A 25333-nucleotide genomic window follows, 5' to 3' on the forward strand; every position below is an offset into this window, starting at 1 on the left:
TGTTGAATAGCTCTCTACAGGAGGCAGAGGCAGGCGGATCTCTGTGAGTTAGAGACCAGCCTGGTCTACAGAGCTAGTTCCAGAACAGGCTCCAAAGCTACAGAGAAACCCTGTCTCGAAAAAACCAAAAAAAAAAAAAAAAAAAAACAATCTAATTTTAAACCACTTCCATCTTTCCCAATATATCCACGTATCTTGCAAACCAATTCTTTTCCTCTGTGAACTGTGGGGAAATGGCTATTTGGGAAGCAGAATTAACTATGGGGAGGGGAGGATGTCCATCCCCAAACAAGAGAGGCACACTCCCAGCTGCAGTTCCACCACCTTGGGCAAGTAGGATCCAGACACGATGGCAGATAACCATCTCAGCTCCATTGAACTTCCCCTGCAGAAGTCATTCTCTACGGCTTTAGAAAAGACAAGCAAATGCTTGCTCCTCAAACTACAGCTTTAAGAGGCATCAAATAAAGGGGAGCAATATAAACATTCATTTACACTACACCGAGACAAACAGGATGTGTGAAAGAACCGCACAAAGACAAGATTAAGGTTCACAGCTCAGCTTTCATCTTGCTTCCATCAAAAGCACAACACGAGAAAAAGAAACAAGCACATGCAGAAGGCATGTGCTCGGCCCCCAAGAGAATACAAGAAAGACACAGGAATGCCAGATTCCACAAAGGAGGCTGGGGGCCCAGAATTGACCTTTGACCACCTCGGTCCCAGGGCATCTATTTCCCTAAAGGGCTTTTCTAAAGGGCAGGAACAGTGAAAAGAGGAGCCAGGGGACCCAGGTTCCCTCTCTGAATTCTACCTGCTGTCCAACTTCATAAAATTGGTAGTGTGGTTAGCACATAGTTTCAAATTATAGATCACCATAACATAAGTAGCTGTCTTACTCTAGATGAAGATGGTTCTAAGTCAGTACCTTTCTACAAGATTAGAGACAGCGGTGCCAATCTCCATCTAAGAACATGGTTTTGTATCAGTGGCCAGCTTGAATAGTCCCTGCTTCTGACGTGACTGTCTCTGCCTAGCACCTCCCTGGAGATTGGTCAACAATATGGTATAGCTCCAGTGTTGTGAGAGTGAAGTCAGGTGACAGGAAAGCACCTAATTTAGTAAGAGGTAAGATGAGTGTCAGCTGCCTTCTTTTGCGATCACAAGAGCTTTGAAGTGAAAGGCTGTAAACAGAAAAACACTATGTACCTGTAATCCCAGCACTTGGGAGGAGGACCAGGAGTTCAAGGCCAGCCTCTGATTCTGTCTTAAAAAAAATAAATAAATAAACCAAATATGAAAACAAATGTAAGATTCTTGAATTCACATTTTAAACTGCTGAAATAAAATGCCAATGAAGATGAAGTGAAATCTAAATAATCTTAAAACTGGTATCTCTAGATGGTATTTTTAATTTGTTGACTCTGCTGTGTCAGACATTGTTTTGGTTTGAATAGGAAATATCACCTATAGCAGCACTTCTCAACCTTTCTAATGCTGCGACCATTTAATACAGTTCTTCGCCTTGCAGTAACCTCCAGCCATAATGTTATTTTCATTGCTACTTCATAACTTTAGTTTTGCTACTGTTACGAATCACAATGTAAATACTTTCGGAGACAGATGTTTGTCAAAAGGCCTACAGGTTGAGAACCACTATCCTATTGACTCATGGATTAAAGAGTGGAAACCCCAGGACTAAGGGCGACTTTAAGAGGCATCGGAACCTTTAGGAGGCAGGATCCCACTGGAACAAGCAAGTCACAGGAGCCTGTCCTTAGAGCTAGATCTTGCCCAGTCAGGCTACCTGTGCCTGTCCCTGTGCTTGCCTCTATGGCTGTCTATGTTCCTTTCTTCCTCCATCTGTGTGTGTGCATGCACGCAGACACACACACACACACACACACACACACACACACACACACGCAGACATACACACACGTGCGCGAGCACATACATACAACAAGGGCATGCTTGCACACAGGTTTTGTCTGCTTTCTGCAATGCTAGAGACCAAGGCTAGGGCTCTGGCATGCTAGAAGAGCACTGAGGTATAACCCTTACACTTTTAGTAATTTTTCTTAGGATTTAAACTGAAGACCGGAGGAAGGGGATAAGACATTTTTGGGCATTATGGAGAAAACTGCTACTGGTACTGAGACCTGAAAAAAATAACAGATTAAACACATGGGGGTTAGTGTTCCATGGTAGTTTTTTAAAAATCGGCATTCAGACTGAATGACACTCAATTTAAAATTCCCTTCAATGTTGAAAATGGATGATGGGTACATTAATGTTCATCACATTCCTCCCCTTTTGTGAAATTTCCCATAAAAGGTTTTCTTTAAAATCTACACATTCATACCCTTCCCATGATCCCTGCTGTGCAAGGCTGATGAATGTAAATTTTGCAGAACACACCCTTCTATGGATAATTTTAACTTTTCCTAAAAATAAATATTCCAGTCACCAACCCAAGGAGGGGGCAGGGGCCCAGGAATGCCATGTCATGACAGATGGAGACTCATTGTGGGAAGTGAAAGCCATGCAAAGAGCATCGGAACTGATACAGCAGCATCTGATTCCTCGGGACACCCTTGCAAACAGCAAGCATTTCATCAACCGCTGGGAAGGCTGAGCAGCCGGTAGCAAGGGTAGCAAGCAGCACTCGTCAGGGGCGATTAAAAATGCTAACGCCACAGCACATTCTCGGTTGTTTCATGTGCTGGAGGAAGTATGCACGGAGTGCTGAGTCAGAAGCTAATATGCAGACTCAGAGATGACTCATGAGTCCCCGGGACACAGTCAGGGCTTCGAAACCGAAGATTTAAGAACAGATTCGCACTGCCGAAGACCGGTTACCGCTCCTGACACATAAGGTCACCAATGGGATAGACATCCAGAAATGTTACTAGAATGACATGGTATGCTCCTTACTACTTTCCTGCAATAGTATGTTTAATCACCGAAGCACACACACGGGGGGTTGTGAACAACACTAACGTGTCTCAACTTTCACACCAATAACAAAACCAGTTGCAAACTTCACAGAAGGCCACTGTGATTTCTCTAGCCCTAGGAGCCCAGGTCAAATATTAGATTTATTCCAGCTAGCTCTTAAACGTCACTGAAGCCCCTACCTCCACAAACACTCATTATGATGATCTATCTGTAAGAATGTAAGCGTATGTATGGGATTGCCAAGAGAAAAACAAAAGAACAACCACAAAACCCAGCAAGCTTTACAAGCCTCTAACCTACAGTTAGTACTATAGAACTTCTGGAGGAACTGTGCCTTGTTTTTGGACAACTGCCATGCCCGAGGGTGGGCAACAGCCATGTGTGTGCACTAAGAGGTACTGCCCTCAAACCGCCGTTGAGGCAGCAAATCTCCACACCTGTTCAACGAGCTTCCAGAAGCTTGGCAGAAGTGCAGCACTCTTGCAGGATATGTTGCTTGGGGAATGGGTCACTGTGTCCTCCAAAGTGCACGGAGGAGCACACAGAGACCAGAAGAGAGGGAGTAACCATGGAAATGCAGAGTCTAAAATCCTTCTCTAAGACTGGCCCATAGTGGAGTTGCCTGGGAGTGTGGTCACCAGCAGCCCAGAGCTGCCCCCAGACCTTCACGAGCTCAACAGTCCTTGGTCAATTCCCTCAGAGTCACTCATACTCCAAGGTCATAAAGTACCCTCCAGGGGGATGGCTCTGCCTCTGCATCCTACCCTGCATGTGAACAGCTGGCTTCACATGAGCCACTCCACTCTTGTCCAAAGACAGTGCAAGGCGTGAGGGTGAGGGGAGGATTCGTGTGGAGCACAGCGGGGAAGAGGAGCCTTCCCACAGTGGACATACCTAAACCCACAGCTTCCTGGAGGAAAGCGAAGGCAAAGGCGGCCTGGCCTGAAGGCAGGTGCTAACAAGAAGCCAAAGCAAGTCAGGGCAAGGGCCTGGCAGCAAGTGCCATGTCAAAAGGCACGGCTGCCTCTGAATCAGCAGGTCCTAAACACAGGCTAAACTGCTTCTCACTTTGAGAGCTTGGCTTAAAGAGGAAGCAAAGAAGGCTGCCAGCAGAAGTGGAAAAGCCCCGGCTGGCTTGGGCACAGCAGCGGGGCCTAGATCTAGGATGCAGTTGGTTTTCCTTTTGGAGTTAACCATGATCCTTATTTAACCACAAAAGAAAAAGAGAAAACTCTACCTGGAGAAGAGCAACTGTGCTTGAACTGAAGAAGCAGGAGTCCGGAGAGAAGCACTCTTCAAAGCAAAGCCAGACTTCAAGCATTGCGGGGGGGGGGGGGGGGGGGGGGGGGGGGGGGGGGGGGGGGGGGGCGGGGAGGGCACACACTCCTAAAATGACACTGGCGATTCCAGCAAACACTCAGGCTTTGTGTGTAACGACGTCAGTTCAGCTAACAATCTTCCAACGGCAGATTTAGAACAGCACCTTCAGAATCTTGGGCCTGTCTAAGAAACACCTGCACACGTTGCTTACACGGGTCTTCTCTCCCTAGATGCACAATACGGTCAGAATAACAGACCAGACACTAGATTTTCAGAACTAACCAGGACTCGGTGAGAAGAATTTCAAAATAAGCTGCTTTATGAAATACCCTGCCAAAAAGATATGAATCACAATGATTAATATTATAGTGCTAACTGTGATAGCCAAGGCCTGATACTTATTAAGATGGTTACAGAGCAGTGTGCTAGAAAGCCACACTTAGAGAAGAAGGTGCTGCTGCTGCTGCTTCGGGAGCACATTTTGAGCATCAGTACTTCAGAGACCACACTCTTTTCCCCCCAACCTTGCTTCTTTGCTGAGCCTCCTAACTCAGGTGGTTCTAACCATCCAACCAGAAGCACAGAGCCTCCCCCACCTCCCGTCTTAGCCATTGGGCCCAATCCACAGGCTTAGCACTATCACTGCCCACCTAACAGAACCAAATGCTAGCCATCCCACACAAATAGTACCTGAAATACCATGTAACTCAGACGATCACATACCAACATAGATTTTCAAACCTACACTTAATTTTAAGCCTATTAAAAAAATAGTTGCATTGTTTTAGGGATAATTTATAACATCAAAACAGGGAAACATATATGCTAATGCCTGTTAAACACGATTCAATACCCAAATATCTCTATATTAAACAATGTTAGAAACTTCAATATGGGTTTAAAAAAAACACTATTTAATTAATCCTATTTATGGGTTGTTATTAATGTCTATTTAATTAACCCTAATATTTAAGGATTTCTTTTCATTTTTAATGGGGGGGAAGGACAGACAGACGTACACAAAGCACGAGTTCACCTGTGAGTATATATGCCCCTGAATTCAGAAGATGGCATTCATCGCCTGGAGATGGAGTTACAGGTGGTTATGAGCCACCCAGTGTGGGTGCTCAGAACTGAACTCAGGTCCACTGAACTGAGGATAGGCTCTTACCACTGCGTCATCTTTCCAGTCCTAAGCCTAACATTTAACAGATGGGTACAAACACTCCAAACAGCATACCCTTCCAAAGTACCAGTTAGTAATGAGGCCTGACACAAGCTCAGTCCAAATTCCTTCCGGTATGTCACAAAAAGAATTCTTCAAATACAAATTTTAGTATTATGGGAATGCCAGACTATATATATTTGTGGAGCCCAGAAACTCACGAATGCAACGCTTCATTTAATTAAAATTAAGAAAATCATGACAATCTCAAAATTCAGCTGACAATGTGAGTCCCTCCCTCGTCTCTGAAAACAGACACTGATTTTCCATCAAGAAGCAAGGCCTCGGCCCTCTCCTGGATGTGACACAACACAGTAGACATAGCTTGAGGAGAACCCTCAGGAAGGTCAGCAGCTTGCACTCGGCATGCCCAGAGGAAGTTCCCGCCACACTTAAGCAAACTAAAGCCAGCCATCTAGTTTGAAAGCAGGGGAGTATCCTGGAAAGAACTGAACAAGCAAGTGACGTCTTAGCTTCTGTAGAGCAGTCATTGACTCTAAGCATCCAAGTGAGTGACCCCAGGAGACGACATGTAAAGCAGGAACCATCCAGCCGGTTTTCCCCACTCACTGTACTGTGTAAGTTTGCTTATTGACACAGCGATAACGGAAGATAATGGGAGCTGCCTGCCTTGTCCCTAGTCGGGAATCAATACCGAGGACGACAATCTAACTTTTCTGTCTTCTAATCTTCTAAGCTGCCCACCACCATAAGCAGCTTAGAGCATTGACTGACAAAGAGGACGCTGAACAGACAGGCCACAGAGCCCATTCAGAAGCAGATCAGGACGGTTTCTCTATCCAACCTGGTCATGACTAGGCTGTGCAGAGTGCACCAGCGCCTCTGTTTCACTCTGCTGCCTTTAAAGGTTGACACAGTCTCTCACTGCAAACTCCCCGAGGATAGGGGCAGATGATCAGGCTTGCCTGTGGCTCAAAGGCCTAACCAGGGCTTTGCAGGCAAAGACAAATAAAGACTTAGTAACCGAAACTTCACATATGAAAAGAATTAGACGAGTCCTCACTCCCAAGAATTATGAGTCCAAGAACAAATAAGAAGTCAAGGCCAAGTCCCTTTGCTACCCAGAACATGGCTGTAAAACAATTACTGAGAGCTCCACGGCATGCATAGAATGTTATTTTTCCAAACAGTTTCATAGCATTATACCTTTCATTATTAATCTGATATCAAAAAACCAGTGAAACAGATAATACTGTTATTTCTTTCCATAGATAAGGAGGTGGCTGTTCAAAGATTAACGTGGTTTCATAAGTGTCATTTTAGAAGTGAAACCACAAGATGAACTAAGAAATCCTGGGTAAAACCTAATGCTAGTTTCATATTCTAGCATTCTTTCTTAAAAACCTAATTACCTAATTTCAAGAAGTGACTGAAAGATGTGCTTGCCACCCAATAATGAGTGCCTAGGGTCCACTCCCTAAGACCCATGTAAAGTGAGCTATGGTAGTATGGTGTACAATCACAGCACTTTCACATAGCAAGATGGGAAACAGAGACAGAGAACTGTAGTAATTCACAGGCCAGCTAGCCTGCTATATGCATTGAAAAACAAGAGACACTATCACAAAGTGGATGGTAAGGACCAATCCCCAATTTATCCTCTCTGATCTCTGAATGTGAGGCACAGCATGCATACATAACATGCGTCTGTGGACACACACACACACACACACATTCACACACACACACACATAGACACACACACACACATTTCAAGATGTGCTATCAAAGAACCTACAGAAAAAAGCACAAATGACAGAATTATCGAAATGGCATCACGGGCAAGATGCCAATACTCATATCCAATACATCTTTCAAATAACAAGAACTGGAATGCTAGACTTGGTGTATGCTTCACCAGAATCATTATGATGTTACACCTTTGTGAAACAAATAGCAGAACATTCTTTCCTAATGTCACACAAAATACATCACATGTGTGTATACACATAAACACGAATACACAGGAATGCCAAACAACTGTGTAAATAACAAGAAGTCTTGAGATCAAAGTATTGTCACATGCTACTCACATGTGACAGAATGACACACACAGAGACCTAACTTCCTGTATTACTTAATGGAGGGTGTTCCAAAAAGTACTCCCAGAGAAGTATCTAGAAAGAGGTTAGGTAAACACTATGTATGTATCCTTACAGTGTACGGGTAATGAGGAGATAGCTGCCCACTTAAGACAACGTTATTGCCACAGAGTTCTCAGTGACTGAGAAGTCCAAGGACACGCAATACCATCTCAGCCCTAACTTCCTTAACCAAATATCCCCAAAGCGGCACTGACGAGAATAATGAGCAGAGGTGAGCAGGAAGAGGAGTAACCAGAACAACACTACTCGGTCCCTTTTGGCCCCTTCTAGCCTCTACTGCTTGGACAGACCTGGACCCCTAAAGCGCCCCCAAAACAAGGGGAGAACCTCTCGGTACATTATTTCTAGATTCTTGAACCTAGAAGAAAGCACACGACAGGTGGCCTCTGTCACTCTCAGAAGGATTTCTCTGAGGCCACTCTGGATAGGTCTGGTCATTGTGACTGTTTCCACTGTAGTGTTCAGAGTGGTATATCCTAGTAAGTACATTCAGGCAGAAGCAATAAATATATACATGTACATAACAGACACTGGATGTACGTGTGTATACAACCAATGGGCGAACAGACGGGCATTTGGGGCTGGTTGCGTGGTAATCTGGTACTTAGCCAGCCATTTTAAAAAACACGCCAGTTGCTTTGCTTCCTTGGCTCACAGTATCTAGAGGAGTTACCTTATGAAATATAGAACGATGATGCCCTCTACAGCCCTCAGAGAGAATCCATACAGTTGGTCAAAGATCCTGAGTCTACCTTCCTAGTAAACATTTTCTAACACTAGAAGATAAAATAAAACACACATTTCATATGTATATCAGGAAAAATACCAAAGTATTACAGTTTAACCCAGAAGAGTTAACTAAGACATAATCTTGAATGACACAAAATCAAACTCTACATGCAGTCACTCTGGTTATGTTTAAGTAGAATTAATGGGGTGTGCTTGGGAAACAGCAGAACAAGTATGAGAGCCTGATTTTATCCCAAAGCCGAGAACACTTGTAATCCCAGAGCTGTGGAAGCAGAGACAGACAGATTCCTGAAACCTATTTGCTGAGCTCCAGGCCACTGAGAGACCCTACTTAAGAGGAAAGGCATAGATGGATGCTGACAAGTGACACCCAAGGTTGTTCTCTGGCCATACACATGTGCCCATTTGCACAACCAACTGCACACACGTGCCAACATTCAGAAACACAAACAAATAAACAGAGGCTGTTTGGTTCTTTTGGGGGTGGGTGGTCAAGACAGGGTTGCTCTCTAGCTTTGGAGCCTGTCCGGGAACTTGCTCTGAAGACCAGTCTGACCTCACAGCGATCTGCTTGCCTCTGCCTCCTGAGTGCTGGGATGAAAGGCGTGTGGCACCACGCCTGGCAACAGAGGCTGTTTGTAAAAGAATTATTTGAACTGTTTTCAAAATCACTATAGATCACTATGGAAGAAATAAGAAAAGACAGAACTTCAAAGAAAAGAATATACTACAGATTGAAGACTATGCATTACTTGACTGCCAAAAAGGTCACGAGGAAAGAAAGAAGGAAAGAGTGGTTCTGGTCACCCCAGCAATACTCTAGACTACTTGGGACCTGTGACTCTATAGCAGAAACAGCAGAGACGTCCGTCTCAGGAGATGCTCTAGGCCAATGTGTGCAATGTATGGCAAGAAGATGCACGTACTGGGGACTGAAAGGAAAGTAGAAGTGTATTAGCATAGGAAAAGTTTGGCTTCTGAACCAAAGAAAACAAGATCCATTCATCTGGCAAACTTGGAAGACGGTGACAAGTAACACGGACTACAGAAGAAGAGGCGAGAAATAAGAAGAGAGAAAAAAAAAATCACAGGCCAGGTGACCGCACAAAATACAAAGATATCAGTTCCAGAGGAACAGGTGGATCATTTTCCCCAAGTTGCAAAGTGAAAACTAAGACCAGGCTAAGGAGGAAATGGACAGTAATTACCAGAGTGCAGTCTGAGAGTTGACATTAGACCTGATTAAACAAAGAGAATTGCTCAATCATTTGAGCAAGGAAACAGCGCCCAGACGCTTGTCTGGATGAATGAAGAGTGGCAGCAGGAGGCAAACAGAGAGATTGGCAGAGAAAAGACAGGTGAGGATAACAAAGGCTTCCACGGGTACCATGGGAAAGAGGAACAGTCTCAAGGCAGAAGAGGACGGACACCGTAAGAGGTGGCAAGGACAAGAAGGCCATCACAAGCCGTGCCGGGAACCTGCGAATCAAAAGCCAGATCAGAGGAAAAGTAGAAGCCGTGCCCCGAGTTTGAAGCTACAGCAATGAACTTAGGAAGAAACTACTTAGAAACAAGTGGGAAGCTGAGGTTTAAAAGAGGACGAGAAGCTAAGGTTAGATTTAAACATTTTTCAGTTATAAAAAAAAGGAAAAAAATGCTTATACATCAAGGAAAAAGAATGTAGAAGGGAGGCCTGAGACCTGACCATCTGGCCAGATAGAAAACACTTGGAAAAAGAAGCTACATTTAAAAACAAACAAACAAAACAAAACAAAACAAAAATCCTCTTGTTTCAAAACCATCAGCACTCAGAGCGCATATCCTATAGTGTAAGAAGGTAGCCCACATCTCTGCACCCACGGCAGAACTAGCTGTGTTCCAGTTCCATCGAGTAATCAGTACACACTGAGCTGCACACATTTCCCAATCTGGCAATACAGCAAGCAGACTTTGAGAAAAACAGCAGCCTTCATGAGTGGAGCACATTGCCAGCCACTCCACCACACCCCATATGTCTTCAAAAAGACAAAGCTCTTAAAGAAAACCGAATTACAGAGGTCTAAAAGGCAGCGAACTTAAGAATCAGGAAAAGAGACACACAGGTCCTTCTTAGGCTCTGAAAATTTGGTACTGACATATATCTTTATAAAAATGTTCTCAGGGCTACATATCACTCTCCATATGAAAATTTATTTCTAGTAAAGAACAGAATGCTTAAAATGCTTTTGATTATTCTTTAAGAACATTTCAGTTTTATCATTCTTAAAACTTAGAAGATCAGAGAGTGAAACTCAACCTCTATGAGTCGAGTTAACCTATACTGAAGCAAAGATCGTTTCAATCTTGTTTTCAATGTGACACAGCGGATCAATGCATCAATTTTCAAAGAAGCAATGGTGACACAGTCAGTGGCACATTCCCCTTTAGGTACACCAAAAACCTAGGACACAGGATGCAAGTGATTCACAGAGGCAAGCTAGCAAGACAAAAGCCTACTGACAGCCCATCTGCTATTCAACCGTCTCTTTCTCTGGAAATGGAATGCATCGCTCCTCACGTTCACTGCTCCTATACCAAGGATTTACATCAACTCTTGAGCATATTTAACTTTGTGTGGTTTTCTGCAGAATGCAAAAACTAATACGAACGAAAATTTAGATCTCAGCATAAAACTAAAATTGCTATCAAGAAGAAAAAGCATAAACAGTAAGAGTATAAAGAAATTTTTAAAATCCAGTAAACTCTTATTTCTTTTGAAGCACGACTAAACCTTTAGAGCTCTTACTTCAAATTTAGAAAACAACTCAGGCTTTCTAAAGCACTATCTCTCCACATACCCAAGAAAAAGCGGACAGTGTTAAACAGCAGAAGTAGACGCTGACAGCCTTCTGCAATGGTGGGAAGGGGCGAAGGGTCACTGCACATTCCCTGTAGAAGACAAAGCCAGATCCACATTCCAGGGAAATTTGGCTGGTCCAAGTTTTCCTTAAATACAGATTGGCCCGCCTGTCACTAAGCCAGGCTCTGTAATCTTCCCAGGCTGCCATTGCTAGGGAAGCCAGGAATCCCTTCTAATTAATCAACTCTCACAACAAAAATTTTCCCACCCACAAAAAAAGTTGTGGGGAGGGGAAGCGGCAAAGCAGTCTTCATGGCCAAAAGAATCGTAGACTTTGCTGTAATACCAAACTAATCCAAGAAAACAGATGCAGGAAGCAGAGGAAATGATCTACAGAGACACACAATGAGCTTGAGAGCTTTTGCGCTGTACGGCTTCTCTGGAGCCCAAGTTAAACATGTTAAATCTTAAGATGTAATTACTGGGAATGAGGCCTGGCAACATTCTACACTTCTTAAAGTTAGGAATGGGACCGTGAAGTTTCCCCAAGGCACATACCATATATGTTATTGGACATTTAAAGCAATAATTTATTGTTCTGATTTCTTTTCTCTACCATTTTGTGTTTCAGTGGATAAACATCTATGATTAATACCTGTATGTTCATATCTATTTCTGTTTGCTTTGGGCTTGTCTGATGCTTGCAGCCAATTTAACACAAGGTTAATTTCCTTGAATGCTTACTCCATCATGATTTAAGCAGGTGAGAGCAGCAAAAGATAAAGCCATTTAGACCTGTTCTGTCGGGGCCAGGAGTAGCTCAAATGTATAGCTCTTGTCTGGCATGCATGAGGCCCTGTCTTGGATTTGAAGCATCGCAATACATGTACACACGTGTGTGTGTATGTGTGCGTGTGTCCACACTACTAGCCACCTGCACCTACTAAGTATTTAGTATATGGCCAGTAGAAAGTGATATATGCTCTAGGAAATATTTACACACATATTATACAAATAAGCAATATGTGTATATACATGTCTGTGTACTTTGTAGGCAGTGGGTTCTGCCTTTATTATAACTACTCAAATTAGCCCCACTATAGCATAAAAGCAGCCAGAAACAACAGCTTACCAAGTAGAAGTGGCTGTGTACAAATAAAACTTTATTTCCTAAAACAACTGGCTGTCGTGGGTGCTATAATCTGCTAACTCTGTCTAAACCTGACCTTCCCTTGACTCAGAACATTTACGCAATAACGAATATTTTAAAACACTGGGATGGGGCAAAGTCTTCGACTAAGATAACTTGAGAATCATGGCTGTTGCCACCATGTTTATCAAGTAGGATGAGTCAGTGCAGTGGAGGACAGACCTCCCTGCTGGAAACTGCAGGGATGTGGACTTGCTGCTCCAAGGGTTCCTGTCTTAGATGGTGCTGCCATTTCCTGGAAATCTAGGAGGGAGTTATAGATGAGAGTTCAAGTCCAAGGACCCAAGAATTAACGAGAAACACAAACATTGACTAACGAAGGTCTGGAGAACAACCTTCACTTTAAAAGGCAAAAGCTGTTTGTTAGAAATTTAAACCCAGTGGAAAGTCATAGAGCAAACAACCCAGACACTACGGACACACTATTTGGTGCCATTAGTTGGTCTGCTACTTTTGAAAACTTGATCTATTCAAGCATTTTTCACCCCAAGTTGACAAAAAGTAGGTGCATCTTTATGAAAACTCTGTATAAATTTATTTCATTAAAATTTATTTATTCACTTGTAGCACGGATTCTAGATGGTCTTAATTAATCAAACCCCGGAGTCAGATCTAGGGGTTAAAGCTGAAGATCAGAGAAGCAGGGCAGTAACCACTAGAGAGACCTTTTACTTCTACCGAGGCTCAGACCAAAGATCCTCAGATTGGCTAGACAGACTGCACTGTGTTTCCACCAAACCTCAGACTCCAATGAGCTCCTGTCTCCTCCTCCTTATATACCTCTGCCCAGCCATATCACTCCTGTCTCTACCTCCTTAGTGAGGGATTAAAGGTATGAAATTTCAAGGGCAGGGATACCTTTGCGTGAGTTCTATTTCTCTTTTTAGACAGATTCAATCTCATGTAGCCCTGGGATTAAAGGTGTGTGCCACCACTCCCTGGCCTCTAGTAGCTTAGCTCTGCACTCTGATCTTCAGGCAGGCTTTATTTATTAAAGCACAAACAATATATCGCTACATTCACTTTCTTTCTTTGCACAGACAGATTAAACTAAGCTCAGAAGCCAGGCATGATAGTGTTCACATTTAATCCTCACACTCAGAAGGCAGAGGCCAGCAGATCTCTGTGAGTTTGAGGCCAGCCTAATCTACACAGCAATTTCCAAGATAGCTAGAGCTCCCCTGTCTCAAAAAAACAAAACAAAGCAAAAGGAGCCCATTCTGGCCCCAAATGCCATGTACCAGAGGCAACAAGACTGGAAACTTAGCTATTTTATCTGCTATTAAGCATCATATGAACTTCTATGCTTGAACTATATTTTCTTACCATTTCCACTTTCTATATCAGTCTGGAAAATGAGGGCATAGTGCTTACAATCATCTTCCCACACTTCTCTTTCACCGACCTTCCATAATCTAGAGTTGAAGGTGTCATGCAATGGAAGCTTTGCTCGATGTTGAGCCATAGATCATATTGACTCTGCTGCTTTACACAGTTCTCTTTTTACTTAAGAGTTACATCATTTTTCTTTTGTTATGTTTCCTAGATTCCTTTGACTACATTACTCCAGGCCCTCTGACAGCCCAGAAAGAATTTTTCTTTATCTATTTAAATGCTGGAGGCCTCTTCCTCCTTTACACTTTTTGTTATCTGCCAGGAACCCTCCTTCCTAGGCCAATGGAAATGACCACACTCTGAACCTGATGCATAATGATCAGCATGGGATTTGCTTAGGCACTGAGTCTGGATTCTTTACGGCCAGGATCTCATGTCTAACCCTCTGTTTACAGCCCATTTTGGAGAACCACATCCTAAGATAGAGCACACAGGAAGGAAATTTCCCTGACCTTAGCATCTTTGAAAATGTCTCCATTCCACCATAACATGTGCTTAAAGAGACTCTGGCCGGAAAATGGTTTTCTGAGTGATAACCGTGAGCACTGAGGTATTACTATTCCTGTTGTCTCGCTGCTGTGGAGCAGGCTGCCCTAATTCTTCCCTCCTTCCCTTCCGTGCTGCTCTTCTTTCTCCTTTCCCCTCCCCTCCTCCCTCTCCCTCCTCCTCCCCTCACAAAGTCTCTGTTGTGAAACTGTAGAAAGGCAGGCCTCAGCACAACACTTTTCCATTGATTTTTGCTGGGTCCTCACTCAAGCTCTCAAACAGGAACTCTGTGTCCTTTGTGGAATTTTTTATTATACTGTTTTTTTTCTTTTCATAGTGCTCCTTTCTGCTATTTGTCTTTATTTCTAGAACTTCAACTTTTGATATCAAGACCAAATTCTAATCCTCTTGGGGTTTTTTTCTATATATTTTTTAAATCTTTTGTTTTAGTTTCTGAGCAATATTCCTTGATAGGTCTTGATATGATCAAGAATTTATGTTTCTGTCATGTTTTATAAGTACTCTTTTCGATTCTCATGACTTTCTCTTCTTTATAACATCCTGATCTTGTTCCATCATTACAACAGCACGAAAATAAACATTAAACTTCATAATCTTCATCCCTCCCTAAAGTCTCTCTGACCTTTTGAGTTTATTCATTCACTTTTGTCTCTATTTCTTATATTCTATGCTTTTCTTAAATTTGTGCCGATGCTATTTTTCATTCATTATTAAAACAATGAAGTAGTTTTGGAAGCACTGCACATACGACTGGGCTTGGCTTACTGACACTCCCATTGGAGCCTATGCTTGATTAATGGATCCCAAATGTAGGTTACACTAATGTCACACAAATAGACTATAATTTGAGAAGTATAATTAGAAATAAAAAGACATTTCAAAATGTAATTCAATAGATAGGGTAACTATAAGTTTTTATCTATCTATGAAAGAGTTTCACACCATACTAAAAAAATTTAATAAAATTAAAAGGAGAAATATATACATTTCAAATCACAGTTGGATATTTTAATATTTTTTCAGCTTATTGAACAAATGAACAAAAATATTAGTAATGATATAGCAAAATGATACAAATGTTAAATCTGACTTGTTTTACATATACATAAATATTACATATTACTACTATATTGATGTTACACAGTGATATAAAATCATTCTAAATAATATCACATTTTAAAATGCTTACAGAGCAGTATTTTATCAAAACAGAATTTAAATATGATCAATTTAAATACGATCAATAGAAATTCCCAATCAGAAAGAATAGAGATTATGATAGCCAATACACTGAAACATATATCATAAGGAAATTTATGAATTATTTGACCAAATCCCCAATTTAGTTGTATACTGTGAAGGATACAATTAAGTAGGACATGCTTTGACAGAACTGTCTAGCTTTAAGTACACACAACAGAAAAGAAAGGTTTTGATGGCAAAGGGTTAGGCTTCTGCCTTAAGAACCTGGGAAAGGAAGAGATATACCCAAGATATACCCAAGTAAAGGAAAGAAAGACATAGATAAGAAACTGAAGAAACAGAAACAAGCTCACTGCAGACAGGAAAAGGTCAAGACAGAAGGTGGTTATCTGAAAAGAACAGTAAAAGTAACAAATGCCCGCAGCACTATCAATAACCATGAGTTTATGAGGGTCAAGCTTAGCTGTCCGGAGATCTAGAACCAGGACTGGGAAAAGCGGGGAGAGGACTCATGATGCCCTAGGGGCACCGACAAGAAGGGGGCCTTACAATTGAAGCCACTTCCATTGAGGCTGGAGTTAAGAAAAAACCCTCTGCGTACATCTGTGTACCCTTTCAACACATAATTCAATGTTTAGCACACGAGGACTCAGTCTATAGACATCATCACGTAAAACTTTTCAGCTCAATTTTCTATAACCAAAGATATAAGTTTTCTGGGGCTGGAGCTGTTCAACTGAGCTTTTTACTTCATTCCTATGAGAAACAGTAGCTGCCATTTGTGAAAATGTAACTAAGTCTGCTCTTCTCCACACTTAGAAGTGACCAGTGAGAACAGTGGTCCATCCATTTAGAACCCTGGATGCAGGGAAGGGAGGAAAAAACAAAAAGGAAATAAAGCATCTGCAACTAAAAATAAAATTAAAAAAAAAAAGAAACTCCTACCCAACTCCGTTATGAGTCCTAAATATATACTTTCCACAGGTTAGCAGACCCCTGAGCCATGAAAGTAAATCTGGTCTACAACTAGCAGAATGCCAATGGCCCCAGCAAAAATAAAGTTAAAATTAATAAAATTAATAGGGTTAAAATTGCTCAACTGCTCTTCAGAGTACATCTCTCTATCCATGTATGTTGGGGGGGCTACATAGACATGAATCCATGTGTATAATGGTATACACAATACCAAAAAACACAAACATAGACTATAATGTCAGCACTTCTGAGGCTGAGGCAATAAAGGCATGAGTTTTATTTAGGACAGCCTGGGTAATATAGGAAGGCCTCATCTCAAAACACAACAATTGAAGTTAATGTCGTACAAACAATGCAGCAATTTCACTGACCAATTTATTTCATACTTGGTATATAATATTAGAAATAATAGAAAAACTTAAAAACCATTATGAAATAAATTATTGTAGAATTATATTAAGATGACAAAATGAGAAAATGGAATCATTTTAAAAATTGGGGAAGCATACAAAAAAGAACTAGTGGAATCTAAATTTTTTAAAAATGAAAAAATATAAACTTGCAAATGAAAAATCGTAACTAAAATTAAATAGCTATTATCCTTTTTGATTGACACCTTTTGGCTTGGCCTTTCCCATCCCACAGCGCGCACGTCTCTCTTTCACCGGTAAATACAGATGGGAAGATTGGCTAAGTGAGAGACACCTGACGAAAAGGCACTTTGGAACTAAAAACTGATATTTAGTCTAGAAAGAGGGAGGGGCTGTTTGAATGAAGCACTGAGCTAATGGCTAGGAAAAGTCAACGGCCGTGCAGCATATACACCTTCTGAACCTGCGCACTGCAGAAGGCATGCGCTGACAGCACCAATGGCACCACGGAGCAGAGCAGAGTCCTTTACAAGGGCTCTATGTCAGACATTTGGAAAAGGAACCCAAAGGAAAGCCCTTGTGAGCTGCTAAACTCCACAGCGAGGGAACTGGTTCCTTGGCTGTGTGATCAAAGGCAGGAGGACATGATCACCATGGGCTAGACCAGTTTCTGTAGCTAGTCTGCAAGTTGAAATTCACGCTTGTGGTAACACCCCTGATCTGGAAGCTGGGTTCCATGCCTTTCAGACACAGCTGGGAGATGGGGTAATACGGCAGCAAAGTCAGTCAGTCATGTCAATGTGGACAGCATGGGGTCAGCATATCATCTCTGACAGAATGAAAGAGCGCTAGGGTTGACATGTCACAGCTGACCAAAACCAGGTGTCCTCTTGAGCCTCAGAAAGCTTCTGATGAACTCTGCAAAGAGCCTGGTTCGCTTCAGGACACAGAGCTAGCTAGGGCACAGTCTTCGACAGATTAACCTCATCTTCTAACCTGAAAACAAATCATGACTTTACCCAGCAAACTTCAAATATAAGTTGTAACGAGAACAGAGTCAATTAGGACATGCAACCCCAGGTAGAAAAATGGATGAGAATTTCCCAAAACTGAATGGGTAACACTGTATTCCACAACAGATAAATCTATGCCTAGAACAAAGCGGTAGACTATTAAAGACAAATAAAATCTTATGAACCAGCAGAGACAAAAAAAAACAGATAACAAGGAAAAGGGTTGGTCATACTAGGCCATCAGGAAAGAGACCGATCATTCAAGGCTGTCAAGAGATGCCTGTGACAACTGGGCTCTGGTACAGTCCAACATCTCCCCACCCAGGGAGCTCCCTACTTCACGAGTCAAGTTCCTTCCCCTGGGCTGGTCCTTGTTCTGACCAAGAGAATGCAACAGGTGCAGTAGCTGAGATTTAAGTCTAGGCCTCTGAGGGTGAGCACAGTACACTACTCTGTACTTAGAATTCTTGTCTGGGGCCTCTATACTTAGTCCCTATGCTAGGAGAACGAAAGTCAATAACAATGACTGCTACCATATGAAGATGCCACACTTGATGCTTCACCTAAACATGAGTCCCTAAATAACTGCAGTCCCGGCTAACATCAAAAGGAGAAACCACTGATACAAAGTCAGGAAAGAAACGTGAGATTATCTTAAATTATTACTTGAAGCCAGTAATCTCAATCTCTCCCTCCCTCTACCCCCTGCCACAGGGTCTTACTATGCAGACTAGGCTGGCTTTAAACTAACAGATGTCCACCTGCCTCTGCCTCCTCAGAACTGGGATTAAATGGGACATATCACCAGATAATTTTATTGACTTTTGTCCTTTGAGGCAGAATCTTGCTATACAATAAAATAATGTTCAAACTAGCATTCTAAAATCAATTTAATATCATACTAGATTCTAGCAATCTAGATGAAGATTAAAATAATTTTTATAAACAATTAGTAAATGTTCCCCACTTAGACACCCTTATGAAAGAAATACTCAAGAGCATATGCATATCAGAAGTAATTACAAGCAATGAAATTTATAAATATGTTAGCAAACTTAATAAGCACTGACTTAACTAAGAATAAGATAAAAATGACAATTTTACATTGTTTCACAATTTGATTAACCAAATACTGAAATTTGAGCTTTTTTATTAACATAATATTTTTATTGATTATTTGGAAATTTCATATAATACACCTCAATCACATTCACTTCCCAGTCCACACCACCCCACACTCCCCACCTTTGTGACCATCCCAAAAACAAAAGAAGAAAAAGAGAGAAAAAAAAATCAAGTCCAACACAGCCAAACTCCCAGGTGCAGGCCCCTTAAAAAACCCAAGTCCTTCCCCATTGCCACCCCCTCCCGAAGCCACCCACTGTGAAGAGCTACTTCAGCTTCCCTGTCACAGTTTCTAAGAGTTCTCTTCAATGGCTTCGCTTGTCATATATACTTGTATGTGTGCAAGGCAGGTGACAGGACAACTTCCAAAAACTGGTTCTCTCCTGCCACCATGTGGGTCTCAGGAATACTGAGGATCACACCCAGATAGTCAGGCTCTGTGCCAAGTGCCCTTACCTGCTGAGCCATATCACTGGTCTGGCTTTGGGGTTTTTAATTGCTATGGAAGATAATGACCGTGCTACACAGAACTGGCCAGACGAACAGTCAAAATACATGAAAGTATCTGCAAGAGCTCACACAGGATATTTATCAAGTCTTCCCCTGATCTTCCGTCACACAGTACCCTTTAACACTCTGTCCCTAAGCTCTCAGATCCATTAATGGATAGAGAAGGCAAATTTAAAAGAGAAAAATGAAAGAAACCGATTGTTCTATTTCTTTTCTGATACTGTGATAACACTGTCCAAAGGCGACTTGAGAGAGGAGAAGTTTATTTTAGCTTACAGCCCCAGATCACAGCCCCTGGATGCAGGCAGTCAGGGCTTGAACTCAAGGCAGGAGCCTGAAGCAGAAACAATGGAGGACCCCGTGCTGGCTCGCCCATTAGCTTTCTTACAGGCTTGCTAATATGCTCATGCTTACAGCACTTCTTACCTCACCTTCTCAGTCCAGGACCACCTGCCTCCGAACAGAGAGCTGCCCGTAGTGGGCTGGGCCTCCCTTTATCAATAAATAAGACCGTCCCCCCTCCCCTCCAATCAAATCTAGGCAACTCCTCACTGAGGCCCTCCACTGAGGACTCTCCTCTGTAAAGCTAACAATGAAAGCTCAGCAGGCAGCAGGTACACTCTCTCAGGCACCCAGATACAACAGCTTAGGCTGCTCCTTGGACATTAGCCTCAGAAGTCATGACACGGACACGCGATATAAATGATTAATATTAGCGTTAGGGACAAACTTTATGATTAAAAAGGATCCTACACAAAAGATTTTAAGCAAAGAATTCCTTAAATTTTAAAAATTATTAGTTATCTCACTGATCTCTTTTTAAAACGTTGATGTTAACAAACTTAAAATGTCCAAACCTCTAAACTTAAAGAGTAGAGATGAACATAAGAATTCCAACTTTTAGTTAACACGGAACTCATACACAGGAGAGAGAGGGACATTTAAAAAGCAGCTGCTGAGCATGACTTACTTTAATGGCAAACTTCTTAGATGCCATGGTTTACTGATTTCCAAACGAGCTACAGAACCTGCAGAGACAAAAAAAAAAGGAAAGATATGGTTAGATACATAAAAAAATCTCTCTTTGGGGGATGTTATATGGAAGGTCTGGTTAATAAAATATCATTAATAAGTATAAGATCAAATTTTCATTATAATTGTCCTTAACTAAAATATTATGCTAATATGGTAACTTAAAAACTGACGAGAAAAATGTGCAAGCTCCGAGAGCTTCCCTTCAGTTGCCCACCACATGTTTATAACCAAGTTGATTTGACCCCAGGAATGCAAAGGTGGCTTAACATCCGAAAAGCAATCAACAAAAATACCACATAATCAGAGAATTTGATTCACAGAATCCACAACAAAAGGAGAGAACCAACTCCTAAAAGTTGTCCTCTGACCTTCAAAAATTCTGTTATGCACATGATCTTTCTCTCTCTCTCTCTCTCTCTCTCTCTCTCTCTCTCTCACACACACACACACACACACACACACACACACACCACAAACAATAACAACTAATAAAATTCTTTAAAAGAGAAAAAAAACAGCTAAAATCATACATGATGAGTAATCATTTCTTCCCACTAAGATGAGCAAAGGGCAATGTCTTTCTTCTCTTGCTGCTTTTATTCAAAACTGTACTGAAGAGCAAATACAGAAAGAAGAGAAAAAGGCATCCAGAAAAGGAAGAGATCAAATTACTTTATTCGCAAATAACACGCTCCTGCATACAGAAAAGTCTTCCTTTCTCTTTCTCTTATTTCCCCCTCTCATCTGTCTCCCATCTTTTTCTCCTTTTTACACACACAAACACAAAGAACCTATTACAATTAGTAACTTTGGGAGAGCTGTGGAGTAACTGGATCACTAATTTAAAATCCACTGTATTTTGGTATGCCAATAAAGAACAACACTAAATGTGAAATTAATGAAACAATTGCATTTCTGATAGCAGAAAGAAGATACAAAGAAATAAATATAATTAAAGAAATATATTATTTGTACACTAAATACCATAAAACATGATTGAAAGAAACTAAAGAATGGGTTGAGTTAGCTCTGGGGCAGAGTGCTTGCCTAGCATGAGCAAGTCCCTACTGTCAATTGCTAGTGCCATAAGTCAAAGAAAAGTAAGTCTATGTAAATAGGAATATACTTCATGTTTACACTCATTAGGACATTAATACTATTAAGATACCACTCTCCGCCAAACTGATTCTACCAACTCAATGCAATCTATCAAATCCTAACTCTATAAAATTGAAAGCATATCCTAAAATATCTTTGAGAATACAGGGCATATGCATACACAAAACAATCTTGAAAGACAACACAGAAGACTTGTATGTCCCCATTTAAAAACTTAATACAAAATTGAAACCATCAACAAAGCATGGTACTTGCATTAAAGTATATATACAGATCAACTGACTAAAATCAAGAATGCAAAAAATAGATCCTTTCTTATGGCCACATGATTTTCAACAAGGGTGTCAAACAATTTGATGGGGAAGAATTCTTCAACACTTGGTGGTGGGACAACACACAGAGAGCAATAAACTCTGTCCCTTCTATCACACTTCATACAAAAATTAACTCAAAGTGCATCAAATACCTAAATGTGAAAGCTAAAACTATAAAACTCTTAGAAGAAAACACAAATTATAAATTTTCATGATCACTCATTTAGGCAACATTTTTTTTTTATTTTGACATCTTATTGTTGATCTTCATGTGTGGTGTGTGTCCACACTCCTGTGGGTATATTCATGTGTGTGTGCATACACATATGAGTGTTGTGGAATATTAGCTTAAGATGTATTACATTCATTTATGCTGTGGATTATTTGACTCTATTCATGTATGCTGTGAATTATTTGTTTAATGATGCAAAGATGTGTTTCATTCTTTCATGTTGCATTTGTATAACTCTGTGAAGCTGTGTTACTTTGCCTGCCTAAAATACTCAATTGGTCTAATAAAGAGCTGAATGGCCAATAGCAAGGCAGGAGAGAGAAATAGGTGGGGCTATCAGGCAAAAAGAATAAATAGGAGGAAAAACCTAGGCTGTAGAGAAGAGGAAAGAGTGAGAAAGGAAAAAGGAGAGGAGGACACCAGGGGCCAGCCACAGAGTAAGAAGGAAGATATATAGAATTGTTGTGGAATAATCTTTCTGTATGCTGTGAATATGTATTGTACTCATTGGCCAACAAAGCTGATTTGGCCTATAGCAGGCAGAATAAGGTTAGGCGAGAAAACCAAACTGAAAATACAGAGAGGAAAAGGGGTGGAGTCAAGAAAGAGATGAGCCAAGAGAAGCAAGATGCTAGAGTACAGGTAAAGCCACAAGCCCTGTGACAAAATGTAGATTAGTAGAAATGAGTTAATTTAAGTTATAAGAGCTAGTTAGCACTAAGCCTGAGCTATAGGCCAAGCATTCTGTAATCAGTATAACCTTTTGTGTATTTATTTGTGACTGGCCAGACAGTTGGGACAAAACAAAAGCTCTGCCTTCATTTACATAGAATAAAAAAAGTAAAAAGCCCAGAGGCAAAACATAATTAAGGAAAAAAGGGATAATTTAAGTTGTTAAAGTTGTCCTGGCTGGGGAGATACCATGATCACCAAGGTGGTTTTCCCAGGATGAGGCTTATTCATTGTACTCCAGATGTGCTGAAAGCTGCTATTTCCCTAAATGCAGGAAACTCGACTGCATAATTTGTGGTAGTAGGGGATTTTGTTTGCACAAGAAAAGAAAGAAAGAAAGAAAGAAAGAAAGAAAGAAAGAAAGAAAGAAAGAAAGAAAGAAAGCTGGATGGTGGTGGCACAGGCCTTTAATCCCAACACTCGGGAGGCAGAGGCAGGTGGATCTCTGTGAGTTTGAGGCCAGCCTGGTCTACAAGAGCTAGTTCCAGGACAGGAACCAAAAGCTACGGAGAAACCCTGTCTCGAAAAACCAAAAGAAAAAAAAAGGAAGAAGGGAGGGAGGGAGAAAGGAAGGAAGGAGAAGGGAAGAGAAGGAAGGAAGGAAAATGTCTAAAACAAGTCCAACTAAGGCTAGACAGTCAAAAGGAAGAATAAGTCACGATGTATTTACTTGGTAGCTGGGAAGCAGGTCCCGCAAAAAGTATAAAAACGAACTACTTGGGGGTACATGAGTATAAAGGCAAAAAAAAAATTAACAATTTTGGAGGCTGGATATGTAGTTTATTATAACCTGGAATTAACACTGTAAAAACAAAAAAGCAATTTAAACTTCTCTCCCAAATATGAGAAAGCATTTACAATTCACATAGCCAACAAAAAAATTGATATTTAGGAGTCATAAAGAACTCTCAAAGTTCAACAATCAAAAAATATCAAACAATCCCATCAGAAGTGAGAACTGAACAAAAGCATAGAAGACAGTCAACATGTGAAACCATAATCAACATCGTTAGCTATCAAGAAAAAGGAAATAAAACCTTAAGGAATCACTACATACTCACCAGGACATTAAATAAGAAAATAAACTCAGTAACAGGACCAAATGCTAGCGATGACATGCCACATCAGTGCAGTAGCACCACTCTGGAAGACAGCTTGGTAGTTTCTTATAACTCTAAGCACACACTTAACATACAGCCCAAAATGGCACTCCTGAGACTGTGTCTCAGAGAAATAGGCCCACAGGAAGACAGGAAGAAACTGGGTATTTGCAATACATAAAGGGCTAACGGTGTAATATGCCATGAGACTTTACTCAGTCATAGGAAGGGATGAGAGACTGATATGCTTTTTTATTTAAGCATAGAATAAGGAAAGAGTTTTTAACAAAGAAAAAAGTGCACTCCAACTAAAAGAATGCTCGCTTTGGTCACATTAAAATAGTACCTTCTGCAGGGTGGTGGTGGCGCACGCCTTTAATCCTAGCACTTGGGAGGCAGAGGCAGACAGATCTCTGTGAGTTCCAGGCCAGCCTGGTCTACAGAGCGAGTTCCAGGACAACCAAGCTTAGGCAGTGAAAGACAGAAAGCTGGTGAAGATGTACTTGAAGGTGTACACAAGAGGACTGGAGGCTGAGGTCATCCTTGGCTACCTAGAAGTCTGAGGACAGCCTGGACTAGAGACCTTGACCAGGACATAAATAAATATTACCCAACATAAAGTATTTTGTGATAGCAGCCCACACACACTAACACATGTCAATGCCAAGAGTTCTGGACCCCAAAAAGAGTAGTATCCTGACTGTGCCCCACAATTACTGCCTCTTAAGAGAACTACTTGGTATCTCTTTCTCAATTCTCAGTATTTAGATAACTAACACCACCCACTACGAGAGGGGTGTGACAGGGAAGCCAGTACTCTAAATGGCTAGGCTTTGAACAGCATCACAAGCCTCTGACTAGAATCCTTGCCAACCCTCCTCCCAGAACCAACCTCCTTGACACCTGTACTGACTTCACCCAAACACCCTTGGCAAACGTCCTTGATTATGGATCTCTAGGTACTTCTACCTCCTCCCACACTGTACAGAACTGATGTTCTCTCCCTACCATCCAACGTCCAACAGCGGGACCACAGGCTCCTTGGAGCCCGTCATGATTGTTTAGACTGAAGTGTTTCTCTCTCAGCCAGTTAAGCTTCTACCTCATACTCAGCTCACTCCACGCCACCCTGGTCCTCAGAGCATCTCCTCTGCCTAACCGGAAGTTCCCCGGGACAAAGTCTTTTCAGGTCCTTCTTCATAGCTGAGCCATCACACAGATATACAACAGAGTTTGTTTAATCAATGCTACTGTCCTCAACAGTCAGCTGC

At 41.5% G+C, this 25333-nt stretch overlaps 1 protein-coding gene and 1 non-coding gene across 2 annotated transcripts in view; one reads left to right on the plus strand and one right to left on the minus strand.

Moving 5' to 3' along the window:
- Nucleotides 1-25333, minus strand: part of Slx4ip (SLX4 interacting protein) — a 163697-nt gene that overhangs the window by 131255 nt on the left and 7109 nt on the right. The window contains exon 3 of the mRNA XM_005365539.3: nucleotides 20501-20558. Coding sequence (XP_005365596.1) covers nucleotides 20501-20527 — 27 coding nt within the window. The 5' untranslated portion in view covers nucleotides 20528-20558. The remainder of the gene's footprint in view (nucleotides 1-20500; nucleotides 20559-25333) is intronic.
- On the plus strand, nucleotides 23128-23286 carry LOC113458107. Its single transcript, XR_003378543.1, has one exon. It is a non-coding gene; the product is annotated as a U1 spliceosomal RNA (small nuclear RNA).

This window comes from Microtus ochrogaster, unplaced genomic scaffold (genome assembly GCF_000317375.1).
Source record: "Microtus ochrogaster isolate Prairie Vole_2 unplaced genomic scaffold, MicOch1.0 UNK3, whole genome shotgun sequence".
NCBI classification, from domain to species: domain Eukaryota; kingdom Metazoa; phylum Chordata; class Mammalia; order Rodentia; family Cricetidae; genus Microtus; species Microtus ochrogaster.